Raw genomic sequence first — 15581 nt, forward strand, 5'->3', positions numbered from 1 at the left:
CACACATGCAGGCAAAACACTCACATACATAAAAGAAAACTTTTTTATTTTATTTTTAAGAGCATTGGTGTTTTGCTTGTACATATGTCTATGTAAGCATGTTGGATCCTGGAACTGGAGCTACCGACAGTTATGAGCTGCCATGTGGTTGCTGGGTACTGAACCCGGCTCCTTTAAAATAGTGGCCAGTGTTCTTAATTGCTGAACCATCACTCCAGCCCCCAAGAAAATAACTTTTTCAAGTAAAGAATTACTCCAAAATAAAAACAAACAGATCAGATAAAATATGTAATGAGAAGGCTTATGAAAAAAAAAATTTACAAGAAATGTGTATATGATCAAGTTTACTATAATTAAGAGCTAATATAAAATCCTTCGGTTAAGATTAAATACACTGACACAGACAGAAAATCTAACTTTCTACTTCCAGCAGAATGTTTTTCTCATGCATCCTGATCCCATCCCTCTTCCATCCCCTTGCATTTACCCTTTGCAACCCACCCCCACAATAAATAAATAAATAAATAGATAGATACAAAATAAAATTTAAGAAAAACAAAAACAAAAACAAAAGGAAGAGAGGGAAAATCTCATCCTGAAAGCTGCAGTGTGACACAGTGAGTCATACAGCAAACCCTTTTTCCATCCATCTTTACTTGCACACGTTCATCACAAAGAATCTTTGGTTTGGTTCAAGACCCCTCGTCTCCAACACACTATGGACACTGTGCCCTCACTGGGACTCTTCCTGGACATGTCCTGTGTCTTGGAGTTGGTGTAGCCCTGGGTGCACAGGACTGCCCCCTCCACCTGCTCTCCAGCAGATCACAGATGATGTGGATGTTGGGGTAGGCCAACACTTAAGTCTGGTTCTGGGCCTGGGTAGTTCCAGCAGAGTGTTTTCAATTCACAAGAACAAAGCAACAAAACAAAACTTGCAGAACAAGGATTTGAATTTATATCCCTCTGCTGGGTAGGTCACTTGAAACCCGATATGTAGGTTTGATAGGTAGACCTCCAATGTGAAGATATGAAAATGTTGTAAAATGCTGCATTTGTATGTTTTGAAGTGTCCCATTGTTAAAACCCATCACCTTGGCAGCAGAAAAATTTCCATTGAAAATTATTCCTATCTGGGACACTTCTGCTGAATTACATGGCGATTGTGAAACTTACTTTACTGAATAAATATTTTAATCTGCTTGAAACATCTGAGCTACTCTACTGATATTTCATTATGCCTATAATGAATCTTCTATTCTCTAGATTGCTGATTAGATAAACAAATATCAGTAGAAATTAATTTTCACAATTGACAATAGCCTTTGTCTCTCTTGGCCAAAGATATCACAATTTACTCGTTCTTCTAAATCTATCCCACTTGGAAAACATTAAATAACCCTTGTAAAATAATTCCTGAGCATCCAATGAAAATATGCAAAGAACTGTATGGACCATCTCTACTAAGAGAAAACACTATACACTGCTATAAGGGATATTTTTAATTAGCAATGAAAATTCGGAATCAGTTATGGGATCTTACCTCAGTGAAGTATAGGAGATAAAGAATTAAACAAGCAAATGCTAAAACTGGTCATTCCGTCAGTTAGAAAAGACAGCACACAGAAACTTCTGTTCATCTTCCATAAAAAGAAACCTACCAGGAACTTCTAACCCATCTCAAGTTTGTGTCAACTTCTGAAGACACCACCACATGAACTTCAGAAAAGATGGATGGCAATCATCTTTGGTCACACCTGAAAAGTGAGAACCCCAACACCTCTGGCATCATGGCATTCTTTCTGCTCTCATTCTTCTATCTATACATTTCTTATATCCTCTAGTGCTTAGACTTTTTTTAATTGTCCGAGGTATTTGTAACTTACCCTTGTATATATCCCTAATGACAATAATAATTCTGATTTGAATATTAATGAGGATTGTATTAAAAACTACAAATGAAGATAGTTATGTTGTCTCATGAATCTTATTTGCTACCCTGCACACCTACTTGAATCTAGTCTTTATGTTTAAAAATAATGCAAATTTTTCATTACTTTCTCTAGTTATTTAGTTTCATTTGGAAAATTAATCCAGTTTTTTAGATGAAAAAGGCCTACTTTAAATCTTCCAAAGGAAGCTCCATTTGGGGGATATCTTCTGTTCTAAATCTACTAAGAGAAGGGGGAAAATCACAGCTAGGTAAAATCAGTTGAATTTCTGTGTAGCCATTAGATTTTTTAAAGTTAAGATACAACAAATAACAGGCTCTCGGGAGTCCTATGGAATAATCAGATTTCTATTTACCTTGAAGTAACTGATTCTATTAGCTCTTGTTAGGAATGTCCATGATTTGGGGTTGTGTCTTACTATTCAAATTGCATAAAATCATCAGTTACCAACAGTAATAGCATTCATATTGTTATTCTTGTTGTTGTTAGCAAAATGAGCCAAAGCCTATAGATAAAACAAGACCTCTCTGCTGTGTAGGTACTAAACTGGGAACTATAAAAGAAAGAAAGAAGAAGAGGGAGGGATAGAGGGAGGAAGTAAGGAAAAGAAGAAGGAAGGCTTGCCTTATAAAAAGGATTGATGTTCAAAATTAGAACAGAAAGACAAAATGACATTCAGAAAAGAGACTTGTAAACTTAGAGAGCCCCGAGTCTATTTTTCTGGATTAAATAAGTCTTCAAAAATGACTTATGATACGTTTAGTCAAGATAAAAGAAATACTAAATAATACCCAATTTTACCAGGAAGAAGTAGATGGCCTATGTTACAAAAGGATTTTAATGGAATCCCATTTTCCTACCTTATACTAAAATTTTAAAACAAAAAATAAGACTTTGGGACTTGCAAGGTAACCTCAGTGAGTAAAGGCACTAGCCTATGGGCCCTCTTCGGAATCTTTGGAACCCATATAGCAGTTCAAAGAGGGAACCCATTCACAAACTTGTCCTTTGCCCTCCACATACACCGTAGCACTCACACCCTCCCCTCTAACCACTCCCCCAACATAAATGCATACAATGATAATTTTATTTATTTATTAAGAGATAAAATTTTATCATGTCTACAAAATTTATAAATCAATTGTGGAGTCAATTATGACCTCTTGATTGTGCCATCGTAGCTAATATCATTTGCCATACAGAGAAAATTGCTGTTACAAAAGAACTTAAAATGGCATTACATTGTTAATCTGATTTCTTCCCAAATGTGATTTTCCATTCATTTCTCCAAACTGGAAGTTGTTGTAATACAAAGATAATAGGACAAATCAAATTATTCCCCACAAATAATAGTTGCAATGATTTGAACACTAAAATGCAGTATTTTTTCCATAGCTTGCCGAGTACCTTCCTGTGCCAAAGAGACTAGAACATAGAACTCCACTTTGGGGGTCCAGCTTTGGTGGGTTCATATATTCCAGGGTAGAGGCATGCGGATTAGAAATATTGGCAAACAAAACAGAGATACAAAAGAAATAGACAGAGACACAGAATAGAGTCAGGAGGGCCACCCAGTTTGTACTGAAATCATCCATGGTTATTTTCCATATGTTCATATACCCCAATACAAGAAGGGGAAAAGACTGTTTACCATGACACAAAGAACAAACAGAGCAAGTACACCGTCAATACCTGAAACATAGAGTAACTATATCCTGAGTTCAGTATTCTGTTGTTTAGACAGGGCATGCAATGACCACACCTTAGGTTGAGCATCCTCTAGGCAGCGACTCCCTGGGTCAAACCTGTCATAACCTTGAAGAAGCAAGAATATGGCTGAACTCCCTGACCTTTGGTCAAGAAGGAATGGATCCACATCCATGGGGAATGAATGACACTGCATCAGGTACACACACACACACACACACACACACACACACACACACCTCCAATGCTTCCCACATCTCGCAGTCACTTCCAGGACTTTCTGCCCCCACCTTCCCACCACCTGATTCCTGAGTCCACCCACAAAATTTTTTCTATTTCCTCTTTCCAGGGAGGTCAATTTGTCACCGCTACAGTCCTCTTCTTTACCTGACCTCTCTGGGTCTGTGGATTGCAGCTTATCATTTATACAACCATTAAGATCCACAAAAACCTATGACCTGCAATCTGTCCTGCCTGCAAAATGTGCTGGGGCAATGATGGAACAGAACTTGTGGGAGTGATAAGTCAATGGTTGATTTCACTTGAGGCCCGCCACTCAAAAGGGAGCCCCTGCCAGATAGTGTCTTGATGGCCAGGAACTGAAGACTGGATATCCCAGAGATCTGGGGTAGAACCAAACATGACTTGAAAAAAAATGAAAATAATTTCTAATGATATTCTGCTATACTGGTAGATCAGTATTTTATCCAGTCATCATCAGAGATGCTTTTTCCCTCAGTAGATGGGAGTGGGTGCCAAGACCCACAGACATTATGCAAATTGGGAATCACCTTTGGGTCCCTCCCCTTGAAAATTGAGGAACCCTACAGAAGAGGGGTAGGAAAGATTGTAGGAGACAGAGGGGGTGAAGGGTATCAGGAGAACATGGCCCACCAAATTAACAAATCAGGGCTCACATGAGCTCATAAAAACTGAGCAAACAGGAGTCCTGTACCTGTACCTGTACCTGTACCTGGTACAGGACTCCTATATGTTCAGGATGCTACCTTGGTGTTCTTGTGGGACTCCTACCCAGGGGGACAGGAGTATCTCTGACTCTTTTGCTTGCTATTGGGACTCTTTTCCCCATATTGGGTTGCTTTGTCCAGCCTCCATATGAGGGCTTTTGTTTTCTTTTGTCCTGTTTGACATCATCTCTTGGAGGCCTGCTATTTTCTAAATCGGAAACAGAGGGAGAGTGAATCTGGGGAGTGGAGTGAGAGAGGATTGCTAGAAGTGAATGGAGGGGAAACTGTAGTAGGATGTATTGTATGAGAGAAGAATCTGTTTTCAATTAGAAAAATTGAGAAAAGAAAATCTAGTCCTTCCTAAAATTAGAACTAGCCACTCTACATGAGGTTATGGCTAGTAAATCACACTATCCAGAAGAAAAATAAAAGCAATAATAGATTACTTCAAAAGTCCCAAATATCAAATAAAATATTTCATAGGATACAAATGACTGTAGACACTTGGGAAATATAGTCAGTCTGGCTAAAGAGGATGACTTTTGTTAGTGATGGTAGTGGTTAAAATATGTTTTCCTCATCTGCTACTATTACTTCTTGAAGGCATACTATGATCTTTTGAAGACATATTGTATTATTGGTTGTCTTATCTTTGGTGATAACACTCCTATTATATGTTATGTGTAAATGCTATATCAATACAGAGGATAGAAAAAGAAAATAAAACAAAAAAAAAAACAAAGCCCAGATACAATCACTAAGTATGTCAGTACGATCCAGAGGCTACTTTCTTAATAGCTTCACCAACAACTTCACATTTCTGAAGCCTGCTGCCCTGCCTAGTCAGCTTCATCTTTATCAGATTCTAGGAATAACACTATCTAGAAGTACAATACACCAACCAGTTTGGCTTCTCTGTGCACAAAATATGACGGGAAATAGGAAAACTGTAGGCTCAAGTTCTCAAAGCAAAGTAACTCTTGTGTGACGTTTTACAAACTCACTGACTCATTCATTAGAACTCTGTAAATTCATAGGCTGGAAAGATGGCTCGGCAGTTAAAAGCACTCCCTGCTCGTCCAGAGGACCTAGGTCTGATTTCCAACATCCCCAAAGCAACTCACCACCATCTGGAATGCTCCATCTCCAGGGAATCTAATACCCTTTTCTGGCCTCCATAGGTACCATGAATGCTAGTACTCTACATATACATGTAGGCAACACAAATAAAAATGTAAAGTCTATTTTGAGAATCATGTAATCAGTTTATAGTTGCAAAGCTTTCTGGAGTTGGATATTGGTATACAGTCTTAGTGACACCCTGCCCTTACCGTGAGTTAGTACATGACTCTGCCACATTTGTTTTCTATAAACTTGCTGGAGTTTCTGCATTTGAATAGAACATTTGTGGGCTACTTTCATATTTTGAGAAATACTCTCCAGTTTTCTTCTATCCTCACATCAGATATTTACTCTGTTTTTATCATGAAGTAACAGAAGCCAAAAGATTAAATGAAAACCACCCAAGGGGAAAAAAAAAAACATTAGTTAGAAAACCAAGAGTAGAACCCAGGCTGGGTGACTTGCCCAGCCTACAGTGCCCTGGATTTGATTCCCAAAACTTCCAACACAACAAGATTAGAGCACCGACCTCATTTGTCCTACTTGAATTCTTCATCAAGTATGATCTTCCTGTAAGCACACTCATTTCAAATGCAGTGACTTATGTCTTAGCGCCACTGTACTTGATTTCTAAGAATTAACTCATGAATATTAATTTATTAAACTAACAAAATGCTAAATCACAAGAACATGATTTCCTTTCTCCAAAAGCTGACATATTAATGTAAAATTAGACTTTCTAAAATTGACGATATATCTTATGTTTCTATTGTAATTATTTTAAGAAAATTTAAATTGGAAAACAGAAGACAACTAATTGCCCAGTTCCTTTTGGTTGGCAATATTAGAAATCAACATGTGAGTTTTCCAAACTCACGACCCCTCACCCATGGCACATTCTTTGAAACAAGTTGAGACTCATGAAATTTGTTCTTGTTCATACCAAGTAATTTATTTATATATTAAGACTGACATTCTGAATCACAAGATATTTTTACCAAATAAAAATTAAATGATTAAATATCTCAACATTTCATTTTACAGCTACAAAAATGCAGATTTCAAAGATAGATTCAACAGTGTTTTTTGTGACTCTAAATGGTATTTTCTTTTTCATTTTTCAAAACAGGCAAAAAAAATTAAGTGAGGGTTTGTGTGGCACACAAGCGAACACAATTAAGGAGACCCTCATTGTTGTCTTCTCAATAGACTTGTCACATAACTATTCACAGCTTTGTCTAGTGACAGAGGAATATCAAAAAGATACTGAATACTATAGCAAAAATCTATTGTGCTTCTGAGATCTAATCTTTGTCTGAATGTAATTGCCTTATTAAAAGATTTGCAAGCTTACTCTTTCTGTGATTCTAAAATAAGCCAAGAAAAACCACGCTGCAAAATTGCAACTACAGTCCCCATGATATGACAGCAACATGTAAGTCAAACTGAAATGAAAACCCTATTTTGCAGTTCTCCAGCAATGGCATGGAAACTTCCAGTCCTGCAATTATCCCTGGTGGTATGAGTGACATTTGGAAGACTTTCTTCCCATGAACTTAGCTTAGAGTGCCTGAGGAACTGCTTATGTAAATATGCATATCTCATTTAGATTTTAATTTATGTTGTGTGGCAGTATCTGCTTCTTAGTACCTGATCATTAGAGCTAACAGATTCAGGACGAGTGCTTTTGTCTTCCCCACTCTCCTCACCCTCAAACACCTTGATATAAGTCTTACTAGTGGGGAGAATAGATTCATCATTCAGTAGAAGAAATCACTATACATAGTGATGCCAATATCTCTTAGCTATTGTCAGCTTTGGTAACTAGAAACCTCCTGCAGCTGCTGTTGCTTTCCCTTTCAGCCAGCTCTTTTCTTTGAACACACTGTAATGTTTTACTTATATGATTTTATGAAAGGCAATGCTTTCCTCTTCTCTCATTCCCTTACCCACATATAACAGCAAGACATGGTGCCAAGCACTAATTCACTTTAGTTGGGAAGTAAAGTTATTATTCCCAGGGGCAACACAAGTAAAAACCAATTTTAACTTTCCATAATTATCTTATTTAAGAAGCAGTAGCCAGTTCTCTATAACTCCTCCAATAATAGTGGGTTTGGGTAGAAGACAATGAATTCGACAGATGAGTCCAGATGTTTTGACATGCCTTTTTTGTAGTAGTAGTTGTTGTTGTTGTTCTTCTTCTTCCAGTGGTGAATTTAGGGCATATATTTAATATGTGTAAAAATATGATGTTTAAAATTTAAAAAGGGATTTTTTTTGCTTTGTTTTGTATTTCAAGAAAAGGTTTCTCTGTGTAACAGTCCTGACTGACCTGGGACTCATTTTATAGACCAGGCTGGCCTTGAACTCACTGAGATTCACCTGTTTCTGCTTCCCAAGTGCTGGAATTAAAAACATGGACCACCACAGTCAAGTCACAAATTTTCTTTAAGTATATTCTTTTCACTTCAATAACATGAGAGCATTCTATTAACACAGGATGAAGTTATATGTGTCTGTCTGTCAAAAATGTAAGCATATAAATTTAATCAAATCAAAAGCTATGACTCATTCCCATGACCACTTGTGTTAGAGGAGGCCACTTTTTGGTTCCCGGCTGTGCAGCCCTGAAATAATCACACAGAAACTGTATTATTTAAATCACTGCTTGGCCCATTAGCTCTAGCTACTTATTGGCTAACTCTTACATATTAATTTAACCCATTTTCACTAATGTGTGCATCACCACAAGGTTGTGGCCTACCAGCAAAGTTTCAGCATGACTGTCTCCAGCGGTGGCTCCATGGCTTCTCTCTGACTCTTCCTCCTTTCTCCCAGAATTCAGTTTAGTTTTCTCTACCTACCTAAGTTCTGCCCCACTATAGGTCCAAAGCAGCTTCTTTATTCATTAATGGTAATCACAGCATACAGAGGGAAAGCCTACATCATCTCCCCTTTTCTGTTTAAATAAAAAAGAAAGCTTTTAACCTTAACAAAGTAAAATTATATATGACAAAACAGGTATCAAGCAAATATTAGAGTTACAATATTTATATCTACTTTATCTTTTATCATAACTAAGGAAAACTATAACTATCAATTTTTCAACTCCATCAAAGATTCCAGAAAGATATAATATTACCTAAGTAAACAGGAACTGCATTGTAAGCAACTTCCAAAACTCTAGAATTGACAGAGTCAACTTGCTGCCTGGTCAGTCACCCAAAGTTCTTCTGTACTGTTGGGGCATCCATCTTCAGCCTACAGGTCCATAGTATTTATCAGACTTTTCCATGAAGCAGGAAATTTCCAAGACAGTTCCATCTATATTAACAGCAGCTGACTCTTTCATGAAGTAGGAACCCCAAAGGATCATCTCACCTTTAGGCAATTTCAGCAGTCATTTCTCTGTGGGTCCTGCATGTCCAGTTCATCAGATACTTCATGCAAGAGCAGTTTCTTGCCCAAATGGCTAACCATCTCCATAAGGAACCACTTTGATGCTCATCTTTCTCTTAAATTAGATTGGTGCGACCAGAAGCAGATATGTCTTATTTCATTATAAATACTAAATTTTTAAAATATTTTAAATGCCATATTCTATAGTTTTTTTAAGGTTTGAAGAATACCTATCTATCTGAAATATATCTCTGTATATCTAGAAAATATAACTAACATGGCTACAAACTTGACTATTATAATGACTACCTATATTTCTTAATTATACATTACATTTTTAAATGAACTGCATAATCACAATACCTTAACCAAATATTATATATATACATATATTATATATAATAACAAAACTGATCTTAAATTTGTATCAATAAACCAAAATCCATGCCATTGCAAATCTCTATAGTATATCCCCCTTTAAATGTAAACAAACATCTAAACAATATTTGGGAATATGGGCATAGTTTTTCTTCAAACTGCTTCCTTGCTGTTTATTGGGTGAAGTAATTGTTTGAGGGGTGTTCAAAGGGACCTTTCAGGAGCTCTCGGTCCATCGAAACATGTTAGTCTAGAAGCAATCTACAGATTCTCATCCTCTGTGGAAACGAAAGAAGAACCTCTTTTCCAAAGCAACATATCCTTAGGTCCATATTTTGAAATCAAGATACCCTTAAAATATATATGCTGGCTTATCTTAGCATTCCCCAGAATCAAATTTCTCTCTGCAGTCAAAAAATTTAAAGAAAACACAATAATATACATAATCTTGACTCTCTGTGTATATTCCTTCTTTACATGGCTTATTTTTTTTTTACTTCTCATAATCTATGACTGTCTGTACTCTGTTTCTTTAAAGATTTTGTTTTATTTTTAAAAACCATTTACTTATTTTTATGACTCTCTATACTCTTTTTCTTTTCTTTCCCAAGCCTACATACATCTATCCAACATTGTGACCCATTTAGAGGTCTTTTATGTCTGAATCTGTCCTGTTGTGTATATGTGATTCTTTACTATCCAGGAGTACTTCTTAAAATGCTAAGTGCTTCTTAAAAACTTAAGCTGCACTATTACTAGGTAATATATAGTACTTCTTGCTGTTCCACACAGTCCAACATGGTGAAAGTCCATTCATTGCCTCTGCAAGCCATGCACACCACCCCAGTTCCAAGTATGCAACAGGTCTATGTTCAGTCATTAGGAAGTCCATACACACTGCTTAAAAACCCCATTTAAATGCTTGGTCTCCTGAAAGAGCCAGAGTTTGTGCTGGCAGCACAGCCCAGAAGGCCAGCGGTTTCAAAACGGCACAGATTTTTTTTCTTTTTTCTGCTACTGCTGAATCAGGAAGACCTCTCATAAAGGAGCTGAGGCATGCCACCAGCAAAATGGCCACCAAGAAGTCGTGCTTAACTCTGTTTTGTGTGTGTGTGTGTGTGTGTGTGTGTGTGTCTAAAATTGTTTTTTAAGCTTTCTCAGGTTTTAAGTGGATTTTAGTTAGCCACGTTGATGCCAATTTGTTGGAGGAAAATGCTTGTTGGTTTCCAGCTGCTCAGTCCCAAAATTAACACATAGAAACTATATTTTTCGAATTATTGCTTGGTCCATTATGTCTAGCTTCTTATTGGCTGACTCTTGTATCTTAATTTAACCTATTTCTATTAATCTCTGTATCGCCACGTAGGCTACGGCATACTGGCTAAAGTTCCAGCATCTGTCTCCAGCAGGGCTACAAGACTTCTCTCTCACTTCAACCTTCTTTTTCCCAACATTCAGTTTAGTTTTCCCTGCCTAGCTCTGTTCCCATATAGCTCTGCTGTAGGCCCAAAGCAGTTCCTTTATTAACCAATGTTAATCACAGCATACAGAGGGAAATCCCACATCAACATTGTAAACTCAAATTAATGCCAACTATTGCATTTGAACACATCATGAAAAATACTAACATTTGACATGCCAATTAAACAAGATGGGATTTGTTCAAAATGCTACTGAAATTCCAAAATGAACACTTGTTTATAAACCTAAGCTTTTCCTTATAAAAAGCCAATTGTTGGTTTTACTGTTATACTGCTATAACTTCATGATTGTCTTTAAAAGAGAAATTTTATTCAAACTATAGGTATTGGAGTAAAGAAAACCACATACATTTACCAATAATTGGCATATCTGTGACCTCTCTAACACAGTTAGAACTTTCCAGAAGGCCATTTTGTGGTACTTTTTCCTTCTTCATTCTTTAGTTTCTTTCCAAGACATATTTTTATAGGGGAAGATATGAGGTAACAAAACGCTAAATCATATTGAGTTATGCAATACATGTCTTGTCCAGTTAGTGACCTTGAACAATAATGATGTAAATGATGCCTGAAAATGATTAACCCATCTGTCCAGTGAGCACACATTGTCCAAGGGATACAACATTAAAAAGCTAAAATATTGCAGATCTAATTTTATATAATTCTAATGCAGTCTTCTGGCTTAGCTAGAAGAATGTGATGAAAAGGAACATGCATTCTACCTTATTCTATTTTTTTCTCCACCTACCCTATCAAAAGGATCCATCCAGCCAAATGCACCACTCAACGCTCTAAGGTTCCAGATCAGGATGAGCGGAGCTGTGATCATGAAAGAAGGAGCTATTGATATTTATACTAAGAAGAGTGTTCAAAAAGTGTCTCATTAAAAATTAGAATATGCCATGCCAGCACAGCAGCTGTGGTTCTTCTGAGGGAGGGAGGTCGGGATTAACACACAACACAACTTCAGGTTCTGCAGACAAGCCTTTATTCCACTTTCTCACACAGTATATATAGCCCTAAGCAGGGGAGGCCATGCCAACAAAAGCAGGAAGCTCATCACCATAACCCACATGGCTTGAAGTAAACATCCTTAGAAACATTGCTGAAAACAACAGATTGTTCCTGGGTTTTTTTTTCCTGTTTTCAACCAACCACAAAAGTGCAAAACAGATCAAGCCGGGGTGCAAAGGCCTGTCCTCTAGGGACCCAACAAGAATATATGGATGCCACATACTTTTTCCTAATCTCCAGTATCTGTTTCCAGGACAGAATACATTGTCTCAAGAAAAAGAAATCGTGGAAATATACTGTGTAACAGAGGTGATGTGAATTCTTCACATGAAGACTCAACTGCTTCTGAAGACATTCATCCCACTGTAGCTAAGAGAAGACTGTAAAAATAGAATAATATGATTTCATATTATTACACATTATTACATATTAAAATTAAATTTAAGTGCGCCCTTGGTTGCAGCCCAGAGATTAAATAAATCCTTATTGCTGAAGACTTTGCCCACTTCAGGCATAGGACATGAATCTACCTTGAAAGTCTCCTCCCTGAGGTCTAGCTTTCATAATATTAGAAGTTGCTAAACAGGGGAGGAGGGAACAGTACCAAAAACACCACTGAGTTGTGACTCCAACATGGCAAGATATCTCCAAAGGTGCAATAGTGACACTCATATCTTGGAAGTGATTATCAGCTGTCTGATTGGATTTGAGACCCACTCAAATGGAGGGACATCATGCCTAGTACTTGAGACATTGTCAAGTACCTGATTTATGAAGATCATGCATTTTAGAAAAGAACCAACTGCCAGGACTTTGCTACACCAGCGTAATTCCTAACTGCATTCTAATGCAATAATGGACACAAGATATGAAGGAACATGTAAAGCTAGGTGATTTTCTAGTATTAGGTTTTAATTCTGTCATAAATTTCTGTTTCGGGCAACGAGTAAGTTCATAAAATATATTTGGTACTGAAAGCATAAAATTTCATGTGAAGCCCCACAGCATCTATTCCAAATTCTTGCTCTAACCATATAGACGTTCATTGATTTTTATAGATTATGGATCTGTTTGATTTTGGTATGTGCTATTTTTATTTACTTGCTAGGCTATTTTAAAATAAAGTTTTTTGATCCCAAAGAATACTAAAACTTATCCTTATGCTCACATATAAATGGAGCTCTCATCCCCCTTCACAGAAGCTTCCCTCTTTGTCCCAAAGACCACAACAGAAAACCACAACTGGTCCAATACAAAGATCAACTAATAGTGGAGAGCTTGACCTCAACAGATAACATCTACAACACAATTCCTGTACCGAAGGAGCCATCGGGACATCCCAGAAAACAGGGCAGCAAGATTGTAAGAACCAGAGGACCAAGAAGTCTGCTGTGTCACAGGGAATCCCACAGGGATCACGTCGGATCGCCGACGTGAGCTTGTGGAAGCTCACAGACTCTGGACTGACAGCTGCAGAGTCAGCATGGGACTGACCTAGGCCCTCTGAATCTAGGTGACAGCTCTCTGGCTTGGCCTTTCGTGGGGCCCCTAGAAGCGAGAAGAGGACCTGTCCATGACACATGAGCTGGCTCTTTGGGACCTGTTCCCTATGGTGGGATTCCTTGGTACTGCCTCAACTTGATGTGCCATGCTTTGTTGACTCCCATGGAAGGTCTTACTCCTTCTGAATGGACAAGGAGGAAGAGTAAGGGGAGTATGAGGAAAGTGGGGGGAGTAAATGAAAGGAGAAGAGGGAGGAGAAACTGTGGCTGGTATGTAAAATAAATAAATAAAAAGAGATCTGCTGTGGGAATCTGTCTCCTACAAGTGACAGGAAAACTATAATCCTCTTCCCCATATCTCAGCAGTATGGCTGCCTAAACAAAGCCTGAAGAAGGACAACACCAGTAGACATACCATAGATGTGCCAACGTGGAAGAGAAGATCTCATAGGGCCCCATTCATAGACAATCCAGTACCAAATAATCAACCCTGAAAAAAAAACACAAACAACAATAAACAGACAGAGCAACTTGTAGTTATATGTGTAAACATTTACATGTGGCTTATGTGTAACGATAATAATCAAAGAAAAAGAGATAGAGGACTTGAAAGGGCTGGGGAGTGGGACATGATAGGAGTTAGAGGGAAGGGGCATGGAAAACAAAGGGGAGAAAACAAAATGGGGAAAATGATGTAGCTATATTTAAATTAATATTTTTTTTTAAACCAGAGTAAAAACTCGGTTTATTGACTCCAAGAAAAGGAGCAATAACGTCGGGTTTTCAAGCTCAATCTCTGTACAAATTTCGTCAAGACCAAGGTTCACAGAGGCGCCCATCCAAGCACCTTCTCTCCCGGGCCAGGGGATGGCTAGCTGCCTGTTGCCGAGTCTCTGGGCTGCTCTGCAGGACCTGACACGGCCGAGGCTGCCTCGTAGTCCGCGATGCGGCGCTGGACAAGGGCGGGCATGAGTTGCACATAAGCGGCCATGAGGCGGTGGTTAGAATGGATGAGCTTCCCGGCACAGCTGTGCAGACAGGCCTCCTCCTCAGCATCCAGAGCTCGGTGGTGCAGCCTGGGCACACAGCGCTGGAAGCACAGTTCGGTCATCCGATTGTAGACCAACAGGAAGTCTCGCAAGTTTCTTAGCAGTTGCTGCTGCTGCTGCTCCATCACGGCTCAGGGCGCGTGGCACACGTGACTTCCCTAAATTAATATTTTTAAAAGAGAAGACTGTAGGGTGCTGGAGAGATAGCTCAGAGGTTAAGAGCGCTGCCTGCTCTTCCAAAGGTCCTGAGTTCAATTCCCAGCAACCACATGGTGGCTCACAACCATCTGTAATGAGATCCGGTGCCCTCATCTGACCTTCAGGCATACATGCAGACAGAATACTGTATATATACATAATAAATAAATAAATAAATATTTAAAAAAGAGAGAAGACTGTAAAAATTTGATCTTTCAGGATCTTAAATTTTGTATCAGGAGGATAAAGATGCTGAAATGGATCATTTCTGCACTCTTACATATTCTAGAATTTACTCTCATGAACCTGAAGAGCTGAGTAGATAAGAAAAGAGAAAAACAGCAAGTTTTATATCTTAATCTTAAAAGGTTAGCTATATTAAACATAAGATGGTTCCACATTCTCTTCTCTTAAATGTGAAATATTTGAGGGCACATTAGAGCCAGCACATAAAGTTGGTCTTTAACTTCTGAGAGGAGAAAATCATTTCTTTTACTAAAGTATATGAGCCAAAATTAAAAAATACATTGTAAGTGATATAAATATTGTCATAAACCTATCAAGCTTTTAATATTTCAGAGGATGAGAACTGACAAGATAATTACACATGATTTTTATTTTAATCTCTTCAAAATGACACTGACATCTCTCCTCTTCAGGGTTTACTTCCTTTGGGCCTATTATAACTCAGTGATTATTTTCTCCCTCCCATTTCTGAAATAAATTATTTTATCTTTAAGATTTTTAATATATCTTCCTCAGCATGTTATATGGGTGCCATACATACAAAATCATCTGGGTTTAAGTT

General features: G+C 37.9%; 1 protein-coding gene across 1 annotated transcript; it reads right to left on the reverse strand.

The window, feature by feature from the left end:
* Positions 1 to 14289: 14289 nt before the first annotated feature.
* LOC148122757 (mitochondrial import inner membrane translocase subunit Tim10 B) lies at positions 14290 to 14721 on the reverse strand. The gene has a single exon (XM_087903880.1). The coding sequence runs from the start codon at positions 14698 to 14700 to the stop codon at positions 14398 to 14400; it is 303 nt and encodes a 100-aa protein (XP_087760006.1). The 5' UTR covers positions 14701 to 14721; the 3' UTR covers positions 14290 to 14397.
* Between the last annotated feature and the right edge of the window lie 860 nt (positions 14722 to 15581).

The sequence above is a fragment of the Myodes glareolus genome, chromosome 3, assembly GCF_982192425.1.
Source record: "Myodes glareolus chromosome 3, mMyoGla1.1, whole genome shotgun sequence".
Taxonomy (NCBI): Eukaryota; Metazoa; Chordata; class Mammalia; order Rodentia; family Cricetidae; genus Myodes; species Myodes glareolus.

Coding starts and splice junctions, on each gene's coding strand:
- LOC148122757 (XM_087903880.1), bottom strand. CDS start 14,700: ATGGAGCAGCAGCAGCAGCAACTGCTAAGAAACTTGCGAGACTTCCTG.